Raw genomic sequence first — 25,844 nt, 5'->3', positions numbered from 1 at the left:
AGGATAAAATATTAATTATGGAAATATGTGCAGATATGAATTTGTCTGTTTTATTTATCATTTTGCGAATATTAATGTATCTGACTTTTGCAAATAGATATTACTTTTTCACAAATATTAACGTGTTGCTATTTGGTTAGTGGGAGGTTTTGCTTGTGTAAGAAACAAATTATGAAATCGCAATTTTTAGAAAAAATTAAATTACACATTTAAGATCAAAATATCACCGAAGAAATTGTCGCAAGATACAATTCAAATAAATATTTGCATAATAAAAATAACAAAAAAAAATCAACAAATAAAACTCAAAAATACATTTTAAGTAAAAACATTATTACTTAATTACATGTCATGTCGAAATTAGTAAAAATTCCAAAAATGACAAAAAAAAAAAAAAAAAAGAAATGCTTAAAAAAAAAGATCTAAAACTTTTAGATCTTTTTTTTAGCATTTTTTTTTTTTTTTTTTTTTTACTAAAACAAACAAAAAACATCAGTCGGTATTGACTGCAATAAAAGATTTTTTTTCTTCTTGTAATTGTAATGTTCTATTCGATCATTTTTCAGACTTGTTGAATTTATTTTTATTAATTTCGACAGGCAATTAGACAATAGTGATCTTTTTACTTAAGATGCATTTTTGTATCCAATTATAATGCACAAGGATCACATCCAGAACCCCCCCCCCAGAAAACAAATTAACATTTGAAAAATAAACAGTTTTAAGAAATTGTAAAAATCAGACAACAAAATAAGTCGATTAATTCGCTGTACCATGACTGAAAAAAGAGACAAAAATAGTTGGTAATATTGGTCAGTAAACCGTTTCAACATACCTACCCTTAATTAATGTTGTTTAAATTATTTGTCACATTATTATTTATATTTAAGAATTCAAATGTTTAAAAACAATGTAATTCATGAAGGATTTATTTTAATCATTTTTCTTTCCCCCCCCCCAAATGATTAGCACAAGTTAATTACTTTTTACCATTAAAATTTAAGATATTCTGATAAGTCGTCAGAATGATTTTCAGTTTCAACAGGACTAAAACTTGTCCATATAGGTAGAAAAGTAACTTATCTTGCCTTTGATAACATTTATTTGTTATGTTTGTTTAACAACTTTTATGCATCTATGTGTATAGTAAAACAAACCTAATTTAACTTTTAAAATCCTATATAAAAAAAATAATTTTGCTAAAAATAAAGAATAAAAAATGCTAGTTGAAAAATTATATAAGCCTTATAAAATTATATATATCTTGGTGATAAAAAATGAAACAAACAGGGCCACAAGTCCGCAAGTTAGGGATCCTATTCCCAGATTTTTAACATTGACTCTTCCAGTTTAATTTGTATGTTCTCTTATTGGTAAGTCCTGTCCTGAACTCTTATCTATTTGGAAGTGTTCACTTCACACCTACTTGGCAAAATTTACAGTTGAATATTAAAACACTGAACTTTTTTATACTTGTTTTGACCTGGCCGCTGTTAGCTGTATATATCTTACTAATTAATGTTTGCGTTTTTTTTTTTTTTTTTTTTTTTCCCCCGTTTCAATTTCTTCAAAGCGAAATCTCCAGATTTTAGAGGAAAAAAACGCTAGCCGCTAGATCCAAAATTTACCTGCTAGATTTCAAACGAACTCTCCAGATCTAGCGGGAAACCCGCTAAATTGGCAACCTTGTTTATTGTTCAGAGAAATTAAATTACACATTGGATTATCTCCCTTGAAAAAAAGTTGCTCGCTAACAGAATAAATTCTAAAATATTCTCTTTAAATTCACTTTTCGATGTATATTCTGTAAAACGAATAATAAAAATTAATATATTATAATATATTTATGAAATAATAGTAAAATAATTATATACTAATTATTTTTAAATTTAATTATACGCTATGATATTTATTAATATGCAAATTAGATAGGCTGATATTTCTAGTGTAGGTGTATATTTAGTATAAATAGCAGATAACGTTTCATAAATGTGTGTTGCAAAAAAGGAGAGACGGTTAGCACTCCCCTTGACAAGGACGGAAAAAGATCATTTGATCTTCTAAACACATATGGCATTTGCTTCCTACTTCGAAGCAAACCTATTTTTTTAAATCAATTTTCTCAAAAAGATGTCTAAACTAATTACGAGGGGAAACTAAGCGTAAGAAAATACGTATACAATGTGATAAAATCTGGTTCCCTCCCCTAATTTTCTCCAGCATAGGAAGATTTCGCTGACTGAAGATGCTACATCAAATAAAGAAGTCAATTTCACCAAACAAATTAGGTCAAGACTATATGTGTAAATGGGGGGGGGGCTTTGAAAAATATTTAACTCGTAAAATTCAATCCTTTTCATTACGTAAAAAATGTCTGTATGAAGGCGCGCCGGCACTTTGTAAACATTGTTTTTTAAAAAATAAAAAATAATATTTCTATTATTTTTTAAACAACTTTAATAGTTTATTTTGGAAGTATATTCTATAAAGAAAATAAACAACCCACTTTAAAAAGAGAAATTACGAGTTTTTTGTATTTTATTCGCAGTTTTGTGTTAGGAGTGTCAAAAATCCCCCCCCCCCAATTCTGATACACCTAGGGCTTGGGCCAACTCCAAGCCCGTCTTGGCCAGTCTATCTATCTTACTCTTAAGTAGACTCATTCGTCTAAGCACTCTGCAGTGCACTGCACTGCCACTGCACTACTGCAACTGCCCCTTTTGATTTGTGTATCTATTCTTTTTAACGTGGTATCTTTAAAGAAAAATGGGTTTGTTTTACTATACACATAGATTCGAAAAAGTTATCAAAAAACTAATATATAACAAATAAATCTTATCAAAAGCAAGATAAGTTACTTTTCTACCTAATTGGGTAAGTTTGTAGTGTTTTTTTAAATGTTTATTCGGTTTGAAAAACATGCGGTGTTAAAAAGACAAATGTCGGCGAGCTCGCTGTTGGATACGTTAAGTTTGGGAAAATGAGTCCAAACTAAAAAATTGTACAAAATACGGATTTGTATTACTGTACACATAGATTCGAAAAAGTTGTCAAAAAACAAATATATAACAAATAAATGTTATCAAAGGCAAGATACTTTTCTGCCAAACTGGATATATTTTTTGTGTTTTTATTCAATGTAACATATTTATTCAGCTCGAAAAACATACAGTGTTTACCGATGTATTCGAAAATTCAAGATGGCGTCTCACACCCTCTTTAACACCGTAAGTATGGAAAAAGGTGTTATAAATAAAAAACTATAGAAAATACTATTAAAAACCCGCCGAATATATGTTAACCTATGTCACGGTAACATATATTGAGCGAGTTTTTAACAGTATTTTATCCGGGTTTTTATTTATGACATCTTTCCCAAACTTACCGTGTTAAAGAAGGAATCAGACGCCATCTTGAATGTTCCAATACATCGGTAAACACTGTATGGTTTTCGAGTTGAATAAACATGTTACATTGAATAAAAACACGAAAAATATATCCAGTTTGGTAGAAAAGTAACTTATCTTACCTTTGATAACATTTATTTGTTATATATTTGTTTTTTTGACAACTTTTTCGAATCTATGCGATGCGACATGCGTACAGTAATACAAACCCAAAAAAATTATTGGAAACACCGAATATATGTCAGCATATGTCACCGTAGTATATATTGAGACTGCTGTTTTAGTTAAAAAAAAAAAAAAAAAAAAAAGGTGCTTGTGCATTGTGCACTTTTGCCACCGTGCTATTTTTTTAAATATTTTTCTTTTTCAGATTAAATTCAAGCTTCACGATATTATTATTATTATTATTATTATTATTATTATTATTATTATTATTATTATTATTATTATTATTATTATTATCATTAAATTGGATACTTCTACAGTTTATCGCCGAAAATGGAGACGCCATTTATTTTCGCGCACTTGTTGTTAAAATCCGAGGGAGAAATCAGTATTTTAAAGTATGACCGAAGTTAGAAATAAATAACAAAAAAAATTAAACTACATATTAATTAGTTTCGGAAAGAACTATGAAAAAAGTAAATAAAGAAAGTGAAAGAGAACATATATCCGTAATTGTTTAATTGGAAATGTTCGAATGGCTGTCAAAATAATAACGTTATTATTTCAGCACGGTGGTAAAAGTACACAAGTACCAAAAAAGTCTAAATATTGCAGCCGTGAATAAATAATCTAAAATATTTGTTCTGAGTTATGTCCCCTGAGTGTAGACTCTTATTGTTTACTTTATAACGCCTAAGAAAAATACAATTTTACCCAATTTTTCGTAAAAATTACTTTTAACTATAAATAACTTTCTGTTCTATGAATTTTCGTAATTTTTAGATATATTACTATTGTCGACATGACAGTTAAGTACGTTATATTGTTTTTGTTAAAAACGACATTTTTTTGTTTTTATAATATCGATCTGCCAACTCTTATCTTAACAAAAGCACCCAATATTTTTTTTATTTTTATTTTTTTCAATCAGATTCTGTTTAGGCGGCCAATTTTAACGCTTACCAAAGTTTTTTTTTATTTTTTATATTTAATATTACCGAGTTATCTCCCTTAACATGAGATTTTTTTTCCCTTTGTTTTTCAACAACAGTTTCTCTCTCATCTCTTTCACATATTTTTGTTTACTCCAAATCTTAACATTTCTCTTCTGTTATATTATCAATCAACAAAGAGACGAAATAACGCGACTGTAACTGTAAGTATTAAGTTTCCATTAATGTTAAAATGTTATCGAGAAAGAAAAGTAAAATATAGATCGCAAATAATTCGCGAAAAAAAAAAGATTTATTTGAAAACCTTCGAATGTTTTCCTTGTACTAATAAGGATGACATTTTTCAGTTTTTACGCAGAATACAGATCATGCTATTTTTTTTTTATTTTTTTTTTTTTTAGCTTAGATTTTCAAATTAAATTCAATTTTTACGGTATATTTTGTTTAATAAATTGTTAGGTGAAAGTACAAAATAGTTGCTAAGTCCTTTTCCGCATGTTAATTATTGGTTTCTATCGTTATTATTTCTGCACGATCCTTATTTTTCATGAGTACCGATAAAAAAAAAAAATATTTAAAAAATGAGTACTTATTAGGTATAGGCAAAAATAAACGAATAAGAATAGGGGAGCCTAGTTTTGAAATCTGATTTATCATAAAATTTTTTGTAGGTTTCCGAATACTTTTTGATTGTATTTGAAAGATTAAGGACTAAAGTTAATTTCCCAAAGAAAAAAAATATATTTGTACACTAGGTGTATGAGAATTTTTGTAGGAATTTTTGACACCCCTAGCACGAAACTGCGAATAAAATAAAATAAAAAAAAAACTCTTTTAAAAGTGGGTTGTTTATTTTCTTTATGGATTATACTTCCAAAATAAACTATTAAAGTTGTTTTAAAAGCAATAGAAATATTTTTTTTAAGCAGTAATAAAATGAATTGAATTTTACGAACTCAGTATTTTTCAATTTTTAAACTTTAAAAATCTATCAAAATGTTTCTATTGATTCTATTTTTACGATATTTTCAGGGTCAATGTGAAATTTTATGCTCTTTCCAATAAACTGAATATAATATTTTAGACAAAGGTTTTTTTTTTATTCACGCCCCCCCCCATTTTCAACTGTCTATTAAAAAGTAAATAATTAATTTACTCACCAAAGTTTTATATATCACAAATTGAAGATAAAAGATCAATAGATAATATATTCAAATTTAAAACAAAAAAAGTAGTGTTTTTTAGAAATTTATCTGTAAAGTCCGAAGTTTAAAACCTTTTTTTTTTTTAACCACGTTGTTTGTTTTTTCTTTTTTAAATGAAACCTTAGTCCTTGCTTCTTTAATTGAAAAAAATAGGACTTGAATTACGTTTTTCGAGTAGTTATAAGCTTGGAAAGACAGGGGGTCGAATTAATTCACGCCTCCCATTTTGAAATGTCTATTAAAAAGTAAATAATTAATTTACTCACCAAAGTGTTATATATCACAAATTGAAGATAAAGATCAATAAATAATATATTCAAATTTAAAACAAAAAAGTAGTGTTTTTTAGAAATTTACCTGTAAAGTCCGAAGTTTAAAAAACAAACACGTTGTTTGTTTGTTTTTTGTTTTTTTAATGAAACCTTGGTCCTTGCTTCTTTTAATTGAAAAAAAAAATTAGGGCTTGAATTACATTTTTCGAGGAGTTATAAGCTTGGAAAGACGGGGCGGGATTATTCAATATTTTTCACGAAATTTCGGACACACCTATTTGTACACGTGGAAAAAAAAAAAGTTATGAAAAATGTTTTCACAGCGAGCTAACCAATTCAGCTAAATTTTGAAGTTAAATAAATTCATTGTAAAAATCCCTTTAGAGATAAATATTAGTTTTCTGGGTCTATTTCAAAGATAAAACATCCTAAGATATTGAATTAAATAATAATAATAATAATAATAATAATTTAAAAAAAAAACACCTTGTTTGCACAAAAAATAGCTGAATAAAACCCAAAGCAGAGTGTTTTTGCCGTTCACAAAACCACAACAAACCATAGTTTTGGAAATACGGAATATACGGAGGCCCAAAATCTGACACAGTCGAGAAGCTGTCTGAGAATGACGTCATGTAATTAAAAGGAAGGAGAGGTGCTGGGTTTCTCCGCCCCCCCCCACACTCCCCCTAATGGGCATCCTTATACCTTTACCATTTTTTAATTATTTTCTATGTTCCTGTTTTTAAATTAATTTTTTTTTAAATTATTGTCCAAGATTATATAAAAATTATGTTACGCAAAAAGTGTCACATTCTTGCGAGCAAGGAAATTATTAAAATCTTGCATATAAAATTATGCGAAATCTGTAATTTAAAAAAAAAAAAGTAGAAATACTTTTGCTATTATAATTTTTTTTTCTGTGAAAATATTAAATAAACAATGCTTAATTTAATGGTAATATCGGTAGTTTGAGAAATTCATTTTTCTTCAAGTTATATCGAATTCATTAATACAGACTTTACAGGCTTTCTTCGTAATGTTCCTGTAAAAATTATCTTATTTTTATTGTTACAAATTACGATGCTTTAAAAAAAAGCAAAAAGAAATTCTTGCGTTTTTTATTTACTACTAAAAACCATAACTTTAGTGAAAGTATTTTTTGTTTAAACAAAATAATACATTTCCACTAAGATTTAAATAAAAATAATTAGTTCATTATATTCCGCGATCATTATTTGAAAAAAACTGAAAAATTTTCTGATTTTTGGTGAATTTTTAAGTAAAGGGAGGGGTCAAAATGTTTATACATTTTGAGCGTCAGCATTCATTTTGCCCGTACTTAGTACTTGTGCAATTTGTATCTATTTTAGCGTGAGTTTTTTAATAGTATTTTCAAGTTAAATTCAATTTTTTCAAGAACAACTGCTATTGGCTTTTTAGTAAAAATAAAAATAGTCTATCGTTTATAGGCTACAAATGTTGGTGTAATCTAAATTTTGTGTTATGCCTCCTATGTGTGAACTCTTGATTGTCTACTTTATAATATATAAGAAAAATGCAATTTTGCCCAATTTTCCATGAGAATTACTTTCAATTAAAAATAACTTTTCTACTCAATGAATGTTTGTAATTTTTGGATATATTACTATTTTCGCCATGATAATTAAGTGCATATTTAAAACATCGATTTTTCGATTTGTTTCTTAACAAACACCAAGAAAACAGAATTTAGAGTGGGAACATTATTTTCGCATATAAATTTGCCGTAAATTGATCTTAAATTTGAGATCGTTAAAACTTTTTAAGAGCTGTTTTTTTTTTTCTTTACCTCTAACACTAGACCCGAGTGACAAGGTCGGAAAATTGCACATAATCGCCTAAAAAGTATCCCAAAAAAAACGAGCAGTATTCATTTTTTATAGCAAAAAGCAACAAAACAGTAATTTACTTGGTACTTATGCAGAATATGCACCATGCTTAAATAATAGCATTATCATTTAGCGCTTGTAAATAAAGAAGTATTACAATTGAGGGTACAAAGAGACTTTATTCCTGAGCATACCAGCACAACACATTGTTGCAGCAGGGTGAAAGGCAGTGGATAGATGCCAATTGACTGTACAACTACAAGGTAGACACAAAGGCAAAAAGATAACAGCAATAGCAAAGAAGAATGACAGACACCAATATCTGATAATGGATATCATGTTTTATTTACTAAGAAAACAAAAATGGTAAATTTGTAGGTAATGAAGATCGTTTAATCAGGATCAGTCCAAGTGAGACAATCAGTAGCTGGAAACTGGTAGCTGAACATCAATGGCACTTGAACAGGTCCCTGGACATCGTTGGACTCTGGAATAGGTAACTGGACGTTAGTGGGCACTGGAACAGATAACTAGACGTCAGCAGGTACTGGAAAAAGTAACCAGGCGTTAGTGGACTCTGAAACAGACGGTTAACACTGGAACAAGGCAGTCGACTCTGAAACAGACAGTGGACACTGGAACAAGGCAGCTAAATGTCAGTTGGCACTGAAACAGTTAACTCAACATCAGTGAGTACTGGAGCAGGGTAATTGAATATCAACAGGCACTAGAACGGGTAGCCAGGCATCAACAGGCACTGGAACAGAGTAGCCGAACTTTAGCAGGCTTTGGAACCTGGTACCCACTGGAAGCTGCTGTTAAGCACTGGGAACTGTAATAGATGTTGGAGGCTGCAGGAAGCCGCTGTAGGCGTTGGAGGTTGTAGGAGGTGCTGGAAGTTGCAGTAGGCACTAGACCCTGCAAGAGTGAGCCAGTATTCGCTGGTTGTAGAAGGTAGTCTCAGAAGACAGGCAGGCAGTAGTTATTTGCATACATGTAGTTTGTGGCAATAATTTGTGGAAAGTAGCCCTAAAAAGGGCTGTTTGAACTAATCTTGTTCCTATTGCTGAAACCCTTTGACTTGACTGGGTGCGTCACAGTCCCAATTCGGCAAGCTTCCTGCTCCCTAGCCAGAATGAAAATTGTTGCCTAAAAAGTATTTTTTCATGAAAGAGTGTAGAGAAATGCTCTTGATAAACAAACAAATGACTAAAATTAAATCCCGACGGAACTTGCCACCATAAAAAGAGTTCCATGTATTTATTTACTGTGTCTAAATTCATTTCAATTTAGAATTAAACATCTGCTGTTTTTGTTTAATTGTAAAAAGCTAAGTTTAATGTTTCTTTTCTTTCGTATGTGATTAAAACAAAAGTAAGTTGTTAGAATGCATGCTCATGACGTGTCATTTTTACCGTCAGGCATAGCCATTTGTTTACTAAATGAAAGCAGTGATTCAACACATCACATTTATACATATTGGTTGTCGAGATGCAGTGTGGGAGGTCAACTGAAACATCTTCCTCAGTCACAGTAGAGGGCTGGATGGTTGAGATAATTCCCTGTTAAGGATCACGCTGTTAATTGTTTTCGGGATGGCAAGCTGAGTTATCATCTTCATTGCTGTTGTCTGAATGTTCAGGATTAATCCTTGAGCTATACCTGTTCAAGTAGAAACCCTGAAACAGTCATCCTTGTCGATCTTGTATGTGTTGACCCTTAACTGAAAGCCAGCAAACTTTTGAACGTAGATCCAATCATTTTGTTTGGATGAAACCAGGTACCTTTATGCACATTATTTGTCATTTGATCACTGTGATAGTACTCAATCTCTCCAATATCAACTTCTGTAATAGGCTTACATAAATGAGTGGGAGCCTTAAAGCTGCTGCTTTTTTTTTATTTAATCCATGTAATTGAAGTAGATGCATTCATTAGTATATTGGTCCTGATGATACAAGATCTCTCTGACGGACAAACCAAGTGATACAACTGTATTGTTCAGCTCACAGCAAACTACAGAGAGTGAGACTGTCAAGATCTGTGAACCAGCTGGATCTAACATGAGGAGCTCTCACTGGACATATTGGGCAATCTTTGAAGGGTTTTTCAGGATTTTTTAGGGTTACCTGGCTCTAGATATGGTGAGTATGCAGGAACATATTGTTTTTGTGAAACTAGAACTGGAGGCAGAGTCTATCCTTATCACTGCATATGGACTATTGATGGTTTGATAGTTAAGCAGGTCTTTAGAATAACAGCACACAATACCTTCCTCTGCTCATCTGGTATAAGATGTCCGACAATGTATGAGCTGACATACTCCAATAAGACAAAAATCAATTAACTGTTCCTCTTTATGACATTAGTAGCGAACGATAGTCCAAGTGCATTTGGGGGTGGGAGTCCTCACTGGACTGAGGCATAGCTACAAGTGGGTAACTTCTCAAGAAAGCACACTGGTGACATACAGATACAATTCCGGACACAGTTTCAGCCAAGTTCAAGGCATAAAAGTATAAGCTGCTGAGTCTGGTAGGGTGTCCTAGCTTAGTGCTGTCAGTAAGACATGAGAACCATGTCATGGGATGGTGATCCCATTGTTGAAAAGAGAATCATTCTAGCAAATAACTACAAGACCGTCTGGAGTCCACATGACAGTCTGGAGATTCCTCTTCCCGTCCTTAATGTTAAGTTGCTTTGAAGGGTGAGTTCCCTGCATGCGGTGTGCCCGTGTTCATTTAAGGTTTAGGAGTTTATTTTGGATTTCTTTTCATGCAGGAGTTTTGAGGATCCTGTGATGATCTCTATAAGTGAAGTTCTAAACATGGTGGTCTTCTCCTGCACTTTTGTTTTACATAGGAGTCACCACTTATCAAGGTCCTGAGGCCACTCTAGGATAAGGATTATTGAGTGTAAAATAATCAATGGTATGATATCGTAGAAGTCGTTATTAATGGAAATTTGGTAGATTGGATTACTTAAGGGAGTGGTTCATCAAGAATTTGTTTATGTTGGACTTGAAGACAACCAAGTTGTAGTCAACTGGGAAGCAGGCATGCGGAAGAGAGTTCCACAGGCATGCAGTTCTAAAAAAGAAGTATTGTTCATGGAATCTACGTTTTGATTTAGGCACAGTTAAAGAGTGGTGAAAGTTATTGACAGTGGTTTCAGCTAGATGAGTGTTTTTTCGAGAAGGAGCAGATTTGATATGTCACATGGCTATATCCAGGAACATTGCAACTGGAAAATTTAGCAAGTATGTTAGTTCTGTCAATAAGATATAAAATAGAAGCCTGGAAATGACAGAGGATTGAAAGAAATGATGTCAATCTAGAGGCTGAGAACTGACTCCAACAGAGCTTTTCATAGGCTTGAACAGAAGGCTTGCTATCAATGAGGACAATAAGATGGTGTTCTGACTGCACAGCAATAACTATTATTCTTATTTCACATGATAGTCAGGTGGGCTGATGACCGTGCAAAGTTGCAGAAAAATGACCACAGAACAGCAACCTTCTTCATCTATTTGCATACATCAGAGTGGCAATGCTATGTTCTTTGAAAGATTGGCCAGTTACAATTCAATATTAATCAGTAGGACGGTGTATGTGAATAGTTTTTGCCAATGTCAAATGATTTTGTGCTGTGATGAAGGCTTCTCATAAGGTTTATTACTTATTAAAAAAATATATATACATTGAAATCATTTGAAAGTACCATATGTAGGTAAATTAACCACTGCCACCATGCCAGTAAATAAAGAAGTATTACACAAAATGATACGAAGAGACTTTATTCCTGAGCATGCAAACACAAAACATAAACTAATTAAAATGGGGAAAAACATGAGTAGATTAGAAGGGAAAATAACTCTGTCACACTGAGTATGTTTATAACTTAATACAATAACCCCATCTTCCCCCCACCCAGAAATGTTTAAATATTAAATCGAAGTGCAATTTTGTTAGTATAAGATTCATTTTACCAGCTAACAACTAATTTCTTACAACCATTGAATGGTCATAATTCAATGACTAATTGGAAAGAAGAAATACTTGATAAATATTAAAATGAATTTGTTATCATTGTTTATCTTTTGTAAGTATTTATATGTCCACATTACAAATTTTTAGATATAATGAAAATAAAATTTTGGTTTGCGATAGCTTGGATATAAAAGTTGTTTCTCTTAAAACTAGTGTGGTTTGGGTACTGCCTCCAATTATCTTTCTTGGACAAATAGATGGATGCTCATGAAGAAACACACAAACACAATTCAGTCTTAAAATATAATCTGCATATCTGTCATTGCTATATATATATTCAATGTTTTGTATATTCTGTTAACAGAAAAGCTTTGGGGAGGAAATTATTAATAAAAAAAGCAAATTCCAAAACCAAATATAAACAGGTAAGCACCTGCTATTGTCCATTTACCTGTAAATGTTAACCTCCATTAGACTTGACTTCTTTTTTTAATACGGTTGGTTATTTTTATTTTAATATTGAACTCTAAATGAACTATCCGCATGAACTGTTTTCCATATTTACATTATGTTTTTAAGTTTTGTGACTACAAATCATAAAACTTAAAGTTTTGTCCTCTGCAGTAACCAGCAAATGCATAGAAATGTTAAAATTTTTAACATGACTATCTGATTATTTTGCTAACAATTTTTTCCTCTGATGAGAAGAAATAGCATTCTTTGAAACTCTGCTAATTTAGGAGCACCCAAGTTTGGAGTATTCTGCCGAATAACAAAAACTTTTTGTAAATTTATACTTGACAGCTCTGTTTCTTATTATTGTTATATATATTCACCAGTAGTTATTTGCAAACATGTAGTTTGTGTCAGTAATTTGTGGAAAGTAGCTCTTACAGAAATATTAAATATTTTATTTATTTATTTATTTGGGTACTATTATCCTTATCTTCTGTAGTTTCTGTTTCACGATGTTTCAGCCAACTATAGATGAGGATAATATTCGGCAAAATATAAAAGTTTTATTTTAAATATAATTTTGAAAGTCACATTTAATGAGTGCAGTATCGTTTAATTATTAAATAATTAAAAGAACCAAATTATTAAAAAACAAAAAACGATATTTTGTCATTACATCCCTCCAAATAATGGAACTGGTGGCCTGTATATTATGACATCCAAGTAAATTATATTTATTAAAAATAAATTATCATGAATGTATAAAATTTTAAAAACATTTTTTTTCAAACTCTATATCATATTTCTCAGCCTGACATCATTGCATAGAAATACCGTCTCTTTCAAAATGAAATATCGATCAAACTAAATAGAAAAATTAGTGAAATCAAGTGGAGGTAAAATTTTGTTTTTAAAAAACATAGTTGAAAGGAAACCAGGCATTTTTATCAAAACATGTATTTCATCTGTATGAATGAAACAATTTATGACAAAATTGACAGATTAACTCTACTTTATTACATAGATTAATATTTAATTTGATTATAGATCCATAATGATGGCCGAATATTTCCTACTACAAATTCTTATTAGTCAGCTATAAGTAAATAACTAAACTTTAATCAAAATGAAACTATTAAAATCAACATAGTTTTGCCAGTGATTAAAGTTTATGTTGTAAGAACAATCAGTTATCTCTTCCCATTTATCTCCCTTTGGAAGAAATTATAGATTTGAGTTATTTTCCCTGGTAAAAAGGTGTAGAGCCCTTTGGTAATAAAGGAAAAGGGGATGCCTAACTTTTTTTGATAACATGTGACTTGGTAAAAGCTGTGGTACAGAAACTGGCCAACTATCATGTCTTCACATTGTATTGTGTATATAAATGCAATTTATAGAAGTCAATGCAATGCAGCAGTGTCACAGATAAATATGAACTGAAAACAAATTAAGACATAAAGGTGGTACGTTTCTAAATTGTTAAGGTGACGACTGATTATTCGTATTATTTGGATTTATTGAACTACTGTTCTCATCATAAGTGTTATTTTCACGTTTCAGTTGATGGAACCTCCAACCTTCTTCAGGTGTATATTGTCGAACTCGGTTCAATTGGAAATTCTGCCCAAATTCCCAATTTTGTCAAGATACAGCTGAAGAATATTGGAGGTTACTGAAAATGACACTGAAGATGAAAACAGTAGTCCAGTGGAAGGTGGAATAAGTTTTTCGGTTTTCCACCTTTTTTATTTGTTTTTAAATTTGTTTTTTATGTTACAAGTTTGCGGTTAGTTTGGGGTTCTCTATTATTACAAGCAAGTTTTCTTCCTCAGATAACTTTACTTTCAAATGTGCATATGAAGACCTTTACCATGGGGTATAGGCTGGCAGAGAATGAGTTGAATTTAAAATTAAAATTTATCTGTTTTCAATGTTCTTAAAGATTTAATTTATCATCAATCCTTTTTTAAAAAAGAATGCATCTGTATATATTTACTTACTAAGCTTTAAATTTAAGACAAGCAGCATTTCTTTTATCTTTTCTAATATTAAAGTTGACAAAACAAAATACTAAGTTCTCTTTAAAAGAATCAATATTAATTAAATGTCCCTTTTTCTTCCCTGCAACCTCTATCTCACAGAAGAGATGTAGTTTGTCTTTGCTTTATCGTTATTTTCATGGCAAGTGCTCGAATGAGCTTCAATCTATAGTCCTCCCCTCGCCAAACTTTCACAAGGAACACCTGTCTAGCTGAAAACACTATCAGTAATTCCCCCCACTTTTTATCTGTGCCTAAACCTAAACGTAGATTCCATGAACAAAGTTTCTTTCTTAGAACTGCACGCTTGTGGAACTGTCTTCCGTTTTCCTGCTTTCCAGCTGACTACAATATGGTTGTCTTCAAGTCCAATGTAAACAAGTTCTTGATAAGCCGTTCACCTTAAGTTAACTAATTTACTGAATTTCCATTACTAACAATTACTTTATTGTCCAATTGACTACTGTACACTCTTTAACCCTTATCTTCGAGTGGCCCCTGAGCCTTGATAAGTGGTGATGCCTATGTAAAAAAAAAATTAAAAAATTCTTTATGGGTATTAAAGAAAACAATACTACATTTTAAATTGCAATGTAATTTTCAAACCACAACTCTAATAAGCATATAGAACAACCTTTTGAAAGTAGATTTTCGGACACTGACAACATAAAAAATGTAAAATAGCAAATGGTTTCAATGAATATGTTATTTACTTATTTTTAATTTTAAAAATACCAACAAAAATAAGTAGTTAAATGTTTAACACCTTTTTTAATACGTTTCATAAAATTCATATTATTTGAATTCTTCCGATTACTCTTTTCATCTTAAGTGTTGTTTGCATGTCTTATCTATTGACCTTCTTCAGTTGTAACCTGTCGAACTCAAAAATCATTCTGTTGAAGATTCCCAAGTTCAACAATATACATCTGTAGGCGGTCGAAAGTTACACTGACTGAAACTTTGTGAAAATAACACTAGAGATGAGAACAGTATTCTGAAGAATCCACATCATATGAATAATCAATTCTCATCTCAAAACTTCAAAATCTTCGTAAGGTATTTATTAATTTTACTTTTGTTGCACGAAACAAAAAAATCTATAAAAAATTGAATGCTCAAATGATCCCATATTTAATACTGACCAAACTCAATTTCACTTAATTTAAGTAATCTAATGAGATCCAGTGTGTCTGTGTGTGCATGTAACAGATATAGTACTATGTAAATTCAGTTCTAAGAGACACTCTTCTGGAGGTTGAAGATTCAAACCTCAATGTGATAATACTAAAAATACAATTTTGAATTACTTAATTCCCTGCAACCTTTTTTCCACAGAAGTGAGATTGCGATCTTGTCTCTGCTTTATCATTATTTTCATGGCATGTGCTCGTCTGAGCTCCAATCTATGGTCCTCGCCTGGCCTGACTTTCACAAAAAACATTCGTCTAGTTGAAACCACTATCAATAATTTCCCCCCCACTAATTATCTGTGCCTAAACCTAAACGTAAATTCCATGAACAAAGTTTCTTTCTTAAAACTGCACAAATGTGGAACTTTATTCCATTTTCTGCTTTCCAACTGACTACAAATTTCCACTACTAACGATTACTACATGTTCCTCTTTACCACTGTACATGAATTAACCCTTATCCTCAGGTGGCTTCTGGATCTTGATAAGTGGTGACTCCTTTGTAAAATAAAAACTTAATTCAGTTGTGGCTGATGGAACATGAGCATGTAAATTAAATTAAGTGTTTCATGCAGATTTCTGAGTCTCGTAGAAAGATTGACAAGATCCACCTGAAAAGGTGGGAGATTACATCGTCCGAAACATTATAAGAGTAAGATTTAAGATGATATCAATAGTCTGAATAACTAAATAATCCAAATTATAAATCTTCGTCTTAAATAAAATTCAGGAACATGATCCAGTCCGTTTTATTTTGTTAAAACTCGTATTCATTTATTGGGAAGAAAAAAAAAACTTTAATACATGTTAACATTTGTTTTCTTTTATTTTTACAGATGCAACGTTTTTTTCTGAAACGGATCACAACGTTTAAAGCCATTAAAGAAGTGATGAATAGAAGTGTCCCATATGCAATGTTAGGTATAAACGTACAGAAATACAGCAGATTTTTCTGTTTGAAAATGCACATGCAATAATAATAGTAATAACATTTACTGTGATGTGTATATATATCAGAAATCTCAAAGTGTAATATTGTCCAGGAACGAACACATATTGTAGTTTTAATCGCAAAGTAGACAAAGAAAGTGAAAAGAACTTCAACTCACTTTTTCTTTGTAACAGCAATGTTTATTTCATTGTTATGGCTGTGACATCACCCAAGTGATCTCGACTCTTCTCCACGCCTCACACATGACTTTAAATGTTATCTTGTTCTGTGCTCCACATCTCTCTTGTGATCATCATCTTTCCCCTTTTTATAGTCTTCTTCTTTACAGGGGACGTAATTTTGCATGCATTTGCATATCGCTTTTTGTGATTTGTTACAAAAGGAATAAAAGGCATTCAACAAAACTTTAAAAGAATTTATATTTTCCAATTGGAACTTTTATGTTAATATGCTTATAGAGAATTTGGGAAATTCACCCGTGATAGGCAAGGAAGTAGAGACTGTTGATGTTGCATATATGATTCAGCCTTATTACCAAAGGCTTATACTGTAGAAACCAAGTGAAAAAAAGGATATTATGAAATCTATGAGTTACATTTCATTTGAGTGCTTGTAGAAAAGGTTCAAACATATTTATAAACAATTCCATTTCACAAAACATTTGCTAAGACAAAGAATTAGAAAATATCTTGCAGTTTGATTCAACATTTTGAGAAAAAATATTGCCGAAAATTTATCATTTAACATATTTGATAATTTTTGTAAATACTTAATCTAAAAATATACAAAAACTATATAGTTGCAATTATGTATTTGTGAATATACATTTCCAGTCTTATTACCTGTTTAAATTGGCATTAAATACATGCAGAACAAAAACACACTTTAAACAGAATCACCAAAGATTTTGGTTTCATAAATCTTGCACATACAAAGAAAATCATTTTGTTAATTTGCAAAAAAAAGTCTCACATTCTGAAGTCATGGCTGTAAATAAGAAAAAGAAAACACCTTATTGTGAATTGTGTGGGTCTACATTTTCACAGACTTCCACGCTGGTAAGACACATGAAAATACACACAGGCGAACGGCCATATACCTGTGAAGTCTGTGGAGCAGCTTTTTCTGAAAATTCTAGTTTAAAAACACACGTTCGAATACACACAGGTGAAAAACCATATCCATGCAATGTTTGTGGCTTTGCATTCTTTAACAGTTCTAACTTAAAAACGCACATGAGAATTCATACCGGAGAGAAACCTTATGCTTGTGAAATTTGTGAATCAACATTTTCACAGATGTCCGGGTTAAAAGCTCACATGAGTGTACACACAGGAGAGAAACCACATGTTTGTAACGTTTGCGGATCAGCTTTTGCCCAGAATTCCACTTTGAAAACCCACATGCAAATACACACCGGAGAGAGACCCCACTCTTGTCAAATCTGTGATTCAACATTTGCAAAATATTCTAGTTTGAAAATACATATGAGAACACACACTGGAGAGAAACCATATACTTGCGATATCTGTGGATCAACATTTTCACAAAATTCTCATTTAAATTCTCACAGGCGAATACACACGGGGGAAAAACCGCATTCTTGCAATGTGTGTGGATCAGCGTTTTTTGATAAATCCAAATTAAAAACACATATGAGAATACACACAGGTGAAAAACCATATTCTTGTAAACTTTGTGGATCTCATTTTTCAAAAAATTGCAGCTTAAAAACTCACATGCGAATTCACACAGGAGAGAAACCATATTCTTGTGATATTTGTGGCTCATCATTTTCACAGAATTCGACTTTGAAAACTCATATGAGGGTACACACTGGCGAGAAACCATATATTTGTCAAGTTTGTGGTTATGCCTTTTCACAGGATTCCAATTTGAAGAAACATATGAGACTACATGCAATGGAGAACTCACATTCTTAAAATGATTATGGCTATATATTTAAATGATAATCTAAAAATCTATAAAATAAATTACACACTCTTATCTGGAGTCTCTGAAATAGTATGTGAATGTCTGACATCTCACCATAATATAAAGGTAAAAAGATTACAAAAATACTATTTAGTTTTTAGCAATAGAGATCATCAGTTTCCAATCGAAGTCAAGTATTAGTCCCAGGATGAATCAGTAATCTGTCACAACTAACTGAAATAAAAAAAAAATCATAATGTTTATTTGATTAATTCTAGAGTCTTAAAATATTTGCAGGTAAACCACTTTTTAAAATGATTACGGATATTTATTTTGATGATATAAAAACCTATAGAATAATCTGGAGTCTCTGAAAAAGTAGGTGATGTGGAAATTGAAAAAAAAAGAGAGACTACTGTCTGAAGATTTTTTAAGGGACCTATATATATATATAATTCATAATGAAATCGTTTTAATGGCTTATTTAAATAATAAAAGAAGTTCTTTATTTCTATGTAAAGCTTCCAATCACATCCTCTTACACAAACTGCGATTGTTTCATGGTGGCTTAACTATTTGTACTACAGAGTATCTGCATGTGATCTCCAAGCATTCAATGCATAACCTTCAAATGCATCAATGTATAACTAATTACAACTTAATCTAAGTTGTGTACTACAGCGTTATAAGGGAACAAAACAGAAACCTCTGCTTTTAATGTTTTATTTTGTCAACCTACGAATTCCAAATATGTCAACGTATTATATCACTGACTAAATACGGATCCTAGTGTAGTACTTATCAACAAAACAAACGCCCACGTGTTTGTGCCTTGTGTAGGCATGCGCGACAACAAAACTTGGGTTTTTATAAGCGGAAGTCTCGAGGTTGTCAGGAATCTCCAGGTGCATGCGCAAGAGGAGGGATTGAGAGAGTGGTATAAAAGGCAGGTCGAGTGAGAAGGTTGTTGTTGTTGTCATAGGACGTTACAGTGACGCGTGCATTAGCAGTTGATTAAGAAGTTGTTTTTTTGTGTCAAGTCATGCACCTCGGTGAAGGTGAAGGTCACATAAGTCATGCACCTCGGTGAAGGTGAAGGTCATACCTAGTTCTGGACACTTCAGCATTTTTGGTATGAATTTTTGAAGCAAACGTTTTGATCAAACTCCTAACCCTTCATATAAGATACTAACTCCAAATTTTATGTTATCGACCCAACCTTTGTTTTAACTACATGGCATGATACAATAGTGAAAGATTATCTCCAACACCCATACTGGAACACATCAGATCACTAAACCATGTCCACAAAGTTAGTAACCGCATCTACATAGGTTTCATAATGGCTGAACATGATATAACTCATTAGTTTTCCAGACCCGTTCCATAATATGGAATATCGATATACATTTTAGATAAAATTTAAATGAGAAATTTGAAAACTTTGAAGTGTTGGATATAATGATAAAATCATTTTTTTATTTACTTGTGTTTCTGTTTCAAGTCCAATATTAGGAAGTCCAGTCCATGATTTTTTTTCTTCTTCATTTTGGTGTTATGGTGGAGGCAATCGCTCAGAGTAGAAGAGAAATGCATGTGCTGTTCTAGTGGGTTCACTTGTGTTGTGCTCCAGTTTCGAGCAGGGAATTTAAAAAGTGATTTTATCATTATATCCGACACTTCAAAGTTTTCAAATTACTCATTTAAATTTTATTTAAAAATAAGTGTTTACTTTATACATTTTAGCTTTTCTGAGATTGCTTATATAATAGACAATTGTGATTCTATTGAAAAATAACCTCCGCATCAGGGTTTCCATAAATCAGATTTGACTTCAGCAAATCCTTATTATTCAGAAAAGAATAATTTTCTGCTAGTACACACATAAGATCAAACAACACACTAAACACCTAATTTGAGTTCCTACTTGGCTGACCTTTAATTTCATTTTCAGCCAACCTTAATTATTGTTATTGTTTTAAAATATTCACTCGAACACAAAATAAAAAAAATTAAAAGTTGATAAAATGGTTAGCTTCCCTCTCTGAAAAAAAAATGGAAATCAATGCGACATTTGATATAACATAATGCTTATACACAAAATGAATCGTAAAACTCATGAAGTTAGAACATTTATAAAATCAAAAATAACCTATAAAAAACCTTCTTTATCAATATTCTCATAAAGCCACAATGTTCAACATACAATAGGAGACCGAGACTGTACCTCCTTTTGCAGAACTGTTCCACATAAATCATACAATTTTTATTTATTGTTTCATTTCGAAAGCTATGAAGTTCAACATAGCAATCTCTGACACTTTGATTTCTTTCAAGCAGCAGAACAAGATTTTACAATAAAAATCTAAGCCAAAACCAAATTCACTTTTTTTCATCCTCTTTCTGTTTGTCCATTGACACTCAATGCCTACACAGACGCCATACCCCACCAGCACCAAACAATGGCCAACAATCAAATAGTAGTTGAATAAAAGTTTGTGTGTGACTGCATTTTTTCAAATGCGACATCTAAACCAATTTTTCATGTTCACAATTGTTCATTATTTCTGGGTTTTTTTTTCTTTCTTAGTGTCCACTATAATTCTTTTTCATTTTATAAACAAGTTCAAATTTTTCATTTTTTCTTCTTTCTACTGTCCCTTTTTCATTCATTGTCATTTTAGTCTGAATTTGAAACTAGTTTGTATTTTTCTTTCTTTTCTCTGCTTGTTTCTTTTTTATAAATAAGTTGAAAATATTGTTCATTCTTTCTTTTTCTTTCACTTTCCTTTTAACAAGTTCATTCGATAATCTATTTGTTTTCTCTTTCTTTTTACTCTAAAAGTCACAAGAATTCCTCTCTTTTTCTTTTGTGTTTAACTTATAAAAGCAGTAAGTCTTTTGAAATATCACAATTACAATTTAAATAAACTGGAAAAACTATTTACAAAAGTCATTCCAGAAGGAAGACATCCTATTTTTTAACCAAAAAAAAAAAAAGTTGAAAAGTTACAAAGATGAGAAAAAAGTTACAGAAACGAGCGATCTTTTGTGCTCCATAATTTATTTTTCTACATAGTCACCACCATTCTCAATGCACTTTTACCAATGACGGTGTAGGGGCTATGCATGGGCGTTTGGAATGTGTTTTGTCACCCACACCTCTTTTGCCACTCTGGAATCGACGAACCCATCTTTTATCGGTGCTAACATTAACTGCATCGGCTTTGTAAACATTCAACAATTGGATATTTTTTCTGCATGGATGAATTCAATGACGCATCTCTGCTTCTGATGCATATCAATGGCAGAGGTTGTTTTCTCATGAGTCTCACATTGTTTATATCTGTAACAAAGGGATGAAACATTCAGGTCATGAATGCATAAGTTCAGTCATCATAATGCAATTTGCAATCCCTCTGATCTATTCAGGTAGAATAAAAATATAGAAGTCATTACTCTTGGTATGATCCTCGTACAATTACATTATTATCATTGCCTATGTCTTTCTTTCTCCTTTCCTTTGTTTTTTACTGTTTTTTCTCTATATTTTCTCTCCTTTATCAACTGTCGTTTGCTTGTTGTATTTCTTCTGTCTTTTTCTTTTCTTGTTTTTTAATCATCTGGACCCAACGTTGTCCATGTCACCCTAGCTTGCAATGTGCCCCCAAAGTCACCTTGCACCAAATTGCAGATGTAACATTTTTAACTAAATAAAAATGTTTTTATACATACATACGGGGAGTTATTTTTTTTTTGCTTGAAAATCACTACTTGTCAAGGCCAGAAGGCTACTCTAAGATAAGGGTGAATAAGTGTTAGGTAGTTATGAGACAACTCCATGATGATCAGTAATGGTGGAACTTTGGTATGGCTTTGTTATTTAAGAGAATGAGTCAAGAAAAACGTATTTAGATTGGACTTGAAAACAACAATATTAAAATCACCTGGGAAGCAATCCTACAGTATCTTGTTCTACAGACAAACAGTTCTAGGAAAGAAACTCTGCTCATGAAATTTTTGTTAAGTTTTAGCCGTGGATACAGAGTAAGGGAAATTGTTGACTGCTGTTGAACTAAACGAGTATTTGTTATAAACGTTTTACAGGGAACGAGAACCATGGACTCGAAGCTCAGTCGAGTACCTACCATAAAAGTAACGATAGAAAAGAGATAGACTTGTAACGTCTCTTCTGTGAGCAAGAACAGGTAGGAAGGTAAAAGGGGCCGGTCCATTACATTCCAAAGGTAGTTTTATACCCTGTCAAGACAAAAAAAGAGTACTCTTAGGAGCTTCTCCCTAAATGCGGCCAGTAAAATAATAAAATCAGAATTTGCATTGATTATTCTACCAGTCTTAATGATTGTTTGAAAGATAAATTACCCTCTACCAATAGCCGAAGAAAGTTTTGCAAAATTAAATGGTGGACAAATATTTGCAAATCCCAGTGGAAGAAAAGTGCCGAATTATTAACTTGATACACATAAAGGATTATTTAAAATAAAAAGATTGCAATATAGAATAAAGGTGGTACCCGCCATTTTCCAATAAACGATGAGATATAATATTAGCAGATATTCTAATAAAAAAAGCGAAAATTTTAAAACATGTAATGAAAGTGTTAAAACAAATAAAAGATTTGGTTTAAACTGAGTATGTAAAAAATGCAAATATCTATGACAGTTGATGAAAATGGCAAGACTCCTGATTCAAACCAAACAGATGCTATAAGATACACTAACTAATATATCACCATTACAATCACCTGGAAATTTATCGAATTGCTATAATGAATATCCATTTTTTTTTTTTAAGATATTATATTTAAAATCATCCACTACAAAAAATGGAATTGGACAGACGACCGTCAAAACGCATTTGTTAAACTGAAAAACTAAAAAACATTGTTTTGACACATCACAACCATAATAAGACAAAAACACGATGCAAGCAGTTTTGGTTTGGGAACAGTTTTGTTGCACAAAGATAACAGTAAACAAAAAACGATCCAATGTGTTTCAATGATGCTACGTTTGATGGAAAAGAATCATAAATAGAGAAAAAAGAATTATCCATATTTGCAATAAAAAAATCCATAATGTAATAAACAGGCGTATGGTTGCAAGAAAAATACAGACAGTGGTAGAGGCATCTTTGTCAGTAGCAACAAATCTGGTTGATGTCGGCGAGTTACTCACACTAAGTTGGTGACGGCGATGGCGAAATATTCGCAGTAACTTGGTGACAGCAACGATGGCGATATATTCACAGTAAGTTGGTGACGGTGATGATGGCGAGAAATTCACAGTAAGTTGGTGACGGCGACGTCGAGAGTCTCCAAGGATGGTAAAACTGCCTTGTGGTGGAAGGAGGGGTTCCTTTCATAGTCAGTCTCATGATTTTTTGTGTCTCTGATTGGTCAGTAAGTCGCATTTTCTGATCATGTCGCCTGTTACATCCGTGTGGAGAACGCAGTTTGTTTTTGTTCTCCGCAGAGCATGCATAGGCGTAATGGAAATTTTGTATGTGACCGAAATTTTAATGTGTGGCGAAATGCACATGCAATTACACTTTATAACAGAGTGGATAATGCAGTAATTGAGTGAGATCTGTTATATAACAAAGATTTCAGATCTCAATCAAATTTGTAGTCTACGTTTGTGGAATGTCTTTAGTTCCCTGAAGCAGGCAGGGAGTCGCCCTCTTGTTATTCTTGCTGGGGGTGGAATTCTGTCCGTATTGCCATCCTGTAATGTTGTAGGATGTATGTCATGAGTTAGTGCTGGGTCATTTGACGTCTGGTAGTGGTTGGTACATGGTGGGGGAAATGGGGGTCTATTGCATAGGTGGGGTGGTCGAGGGGCTAAGTGTCTGATATGTGAGCAGTGGATTCAGGCTGTATTGCCCTTTTCATTTTGTACCTGGCACATCATTTGATTTTATGACTGTGAAATTTCCCACCCAAGGTAGATGAGATGCTTGGGCCGTTCCTGACTGTGGCCGATGGAGTAAGACCCTGGCGGCCACTTGTATTGGGTCCTTGTAAGTGAGATGATTGCATTCCTCTCAAGTTTGTGATCAACCTTGTTGTTGGCCTGAGTGACGTGGTGGTGAACCTGTCTCAACAGGCCATTGATCTTCAAGCCATATGCTCCTGGATAGTCATCTTTGATTTCTTTTCTATGAAGTGTTTGCAGATCAATGTTTGGGTGACAGCCAGTGATTGCGTAGTGGAGAGAGACACCGGTGGCACCGTTGGCCGTGGCGTTCATAGATAAGACAATGGATTCAAGGACGAGTCTCCATTCACAGCCTCTATCTTCACACAGCATGTATAGGGCATTCTTCATTGTGCAGTGTTGACGTTCGATGTTTACTGAACTTTGTGGTTGCCAAGGGCAGTGGAGTTCCTGCATAATGGATATTTGGCTACAGAATTGTCTATAGACCCCTCCTGTGAAGTGTGTGCCCTGGTCAGAGGATACTAGGATACTATGCGAGGAATCTCCCTATGCCGAAGGAAGAACTGGTACAATCCATGGGCAGCATCAATGGCATGGTCCCTTGCACATGGTACGGCCGTGAAGTATTGGTCCAAAATGGTCAGGACGTATCATTTCCCCTTTGAGTTTGGCATTGCCACAAAGTCTATGTAGATAACTTTGAATGGTCTCTGTTCCCATTTGCAATGATCGATGAGTCAGTGGATGCGTCTGCCATAGTTCACTTTACATTTTGTGCATGTGTCGCAAGAGTCAACATAGGCCTTAGTGTCACGGTTTTTGAATTCCCACCAATAGCTAGACATGAGCTCTTGCATGTGTGTGATGCCTGAGTGGTTGTTGCCCTTGTGTGCTTGGGAAAGGTATCTGGCGCGGAGTTTATATGGTACAACCAGCTTGGGGGAGTTTTTGCTGTCTCTTATCAGAACAGAGGTGCCTGGTTCCAGAAAAAATTGCCGTAAGTGCTTTTTGAAGAACATAGGTCGGTGGTTGCCAGGATAAATATGTGGCTCACTTGAATTGGGTGACTAAAAAGTGATGATGATCTTTGCTAGGATTTCGTCCTTCTGTTGTTTGTTTGCAATGCTCAAGTGGTTGAAAATTCTGTCTGTAGGAATGGAGGATGAAGAGTGGAATACAAAGAATGCATTGCTAATACGCTTTTGGGTGCAGATGTCCTGTGGCGTGTGAGATTTGGGTATGAGCTGTAGACTGTTAAACTCGCCAAGGCCCCATGATGGGATGTATATGTGTAATTCCAAACCACTTAGCTCGAATGTCCAGCCTGCTGGGGTCGGGTCATGTGGAGTTTTAATTTTCTTCTGTCCGCAGCCTCTGCTGAGTATGTCAGCCCATATGTTAGATTCGCCTTCAATGTATTCTAAGACAAACTTATAACATGAGA

The 25,844-nt window shown here is 32.7% G+C and overlaps 1 protein-coding gene and 1 non-coding gene across 4 annotated transcripts; both read left to right on the top strand.

Moving 5' to 3' along the window:
- Window positions 1-1,993: 1,993 nt before the first annotated feature.
- On the top strand, window positions 1,994-2,111 carry LOC145243315 (U6atac minor spliceosomal RNA). The gene has a single exon (XR_013862856.1). It is a non-coding gene; the product is annotated as a U6atac minor spliceosomal RNA (small nuclear RNA).
- Window positions 2,112-4,564: 2,453 nt separating this feature from the next.
- Window positions 4,565-22,173, top strand: LOC145242184 (uncharacterized). 3 transcript variants are annotated; one of them, XM_080105181.1, is made up of 3 exons: window positions 4,565-4,728; window positions 15,226-15,416; window positions 16,387-22,173. In XM_080105181.1, the coding sequence occupies exon 3, from the start codon at window positions 17,486-17,488 to the stop codon at window positions 18,443-18,445; it is 960 nt and encodes a 319-aa protein (XP_079961307.1). In that variant the 5' UTR covers window positions 4,565-4,728; window positions 15,226-15,416; window positions 16,387-17,485; the 3' UTR covers window positions 18,446-22,173. The 3 variants fall into 3 exon arrangements, with proteins under 3 accessions (XP_079961307.1, XP_079961306.1, XP_079961305.1); XM_080105180.1 differs by lacking the exon at window positions 15,226-15,416 and adding an exon at window positions 12,227-12,287; XM_080105179.1 differs by lacking the exon at window positions 15,226-15,416.
- Window positions 22,174-25,844: the final 3,671 nt, after the last annotated feature.

Source organism: Euprymna scolopes, chromosome 21, assembly GCF_053919585.1.
Source record: "Euprymna scolopes isolate OS-2025 chromosome 21, ASM5391958v1, whole genome shotgun sequence".
Taxonomy (NCBI): domain Eukaryota; kingdom Metazoa; phylum Mollusca; class Cephalopoda; order Sepiida; family Sepiolidae; genus Euprymna; species Euprymna scolopes.
This window is presented reverse-complemented; position numbering and strand designations above follow the sequence as displayed.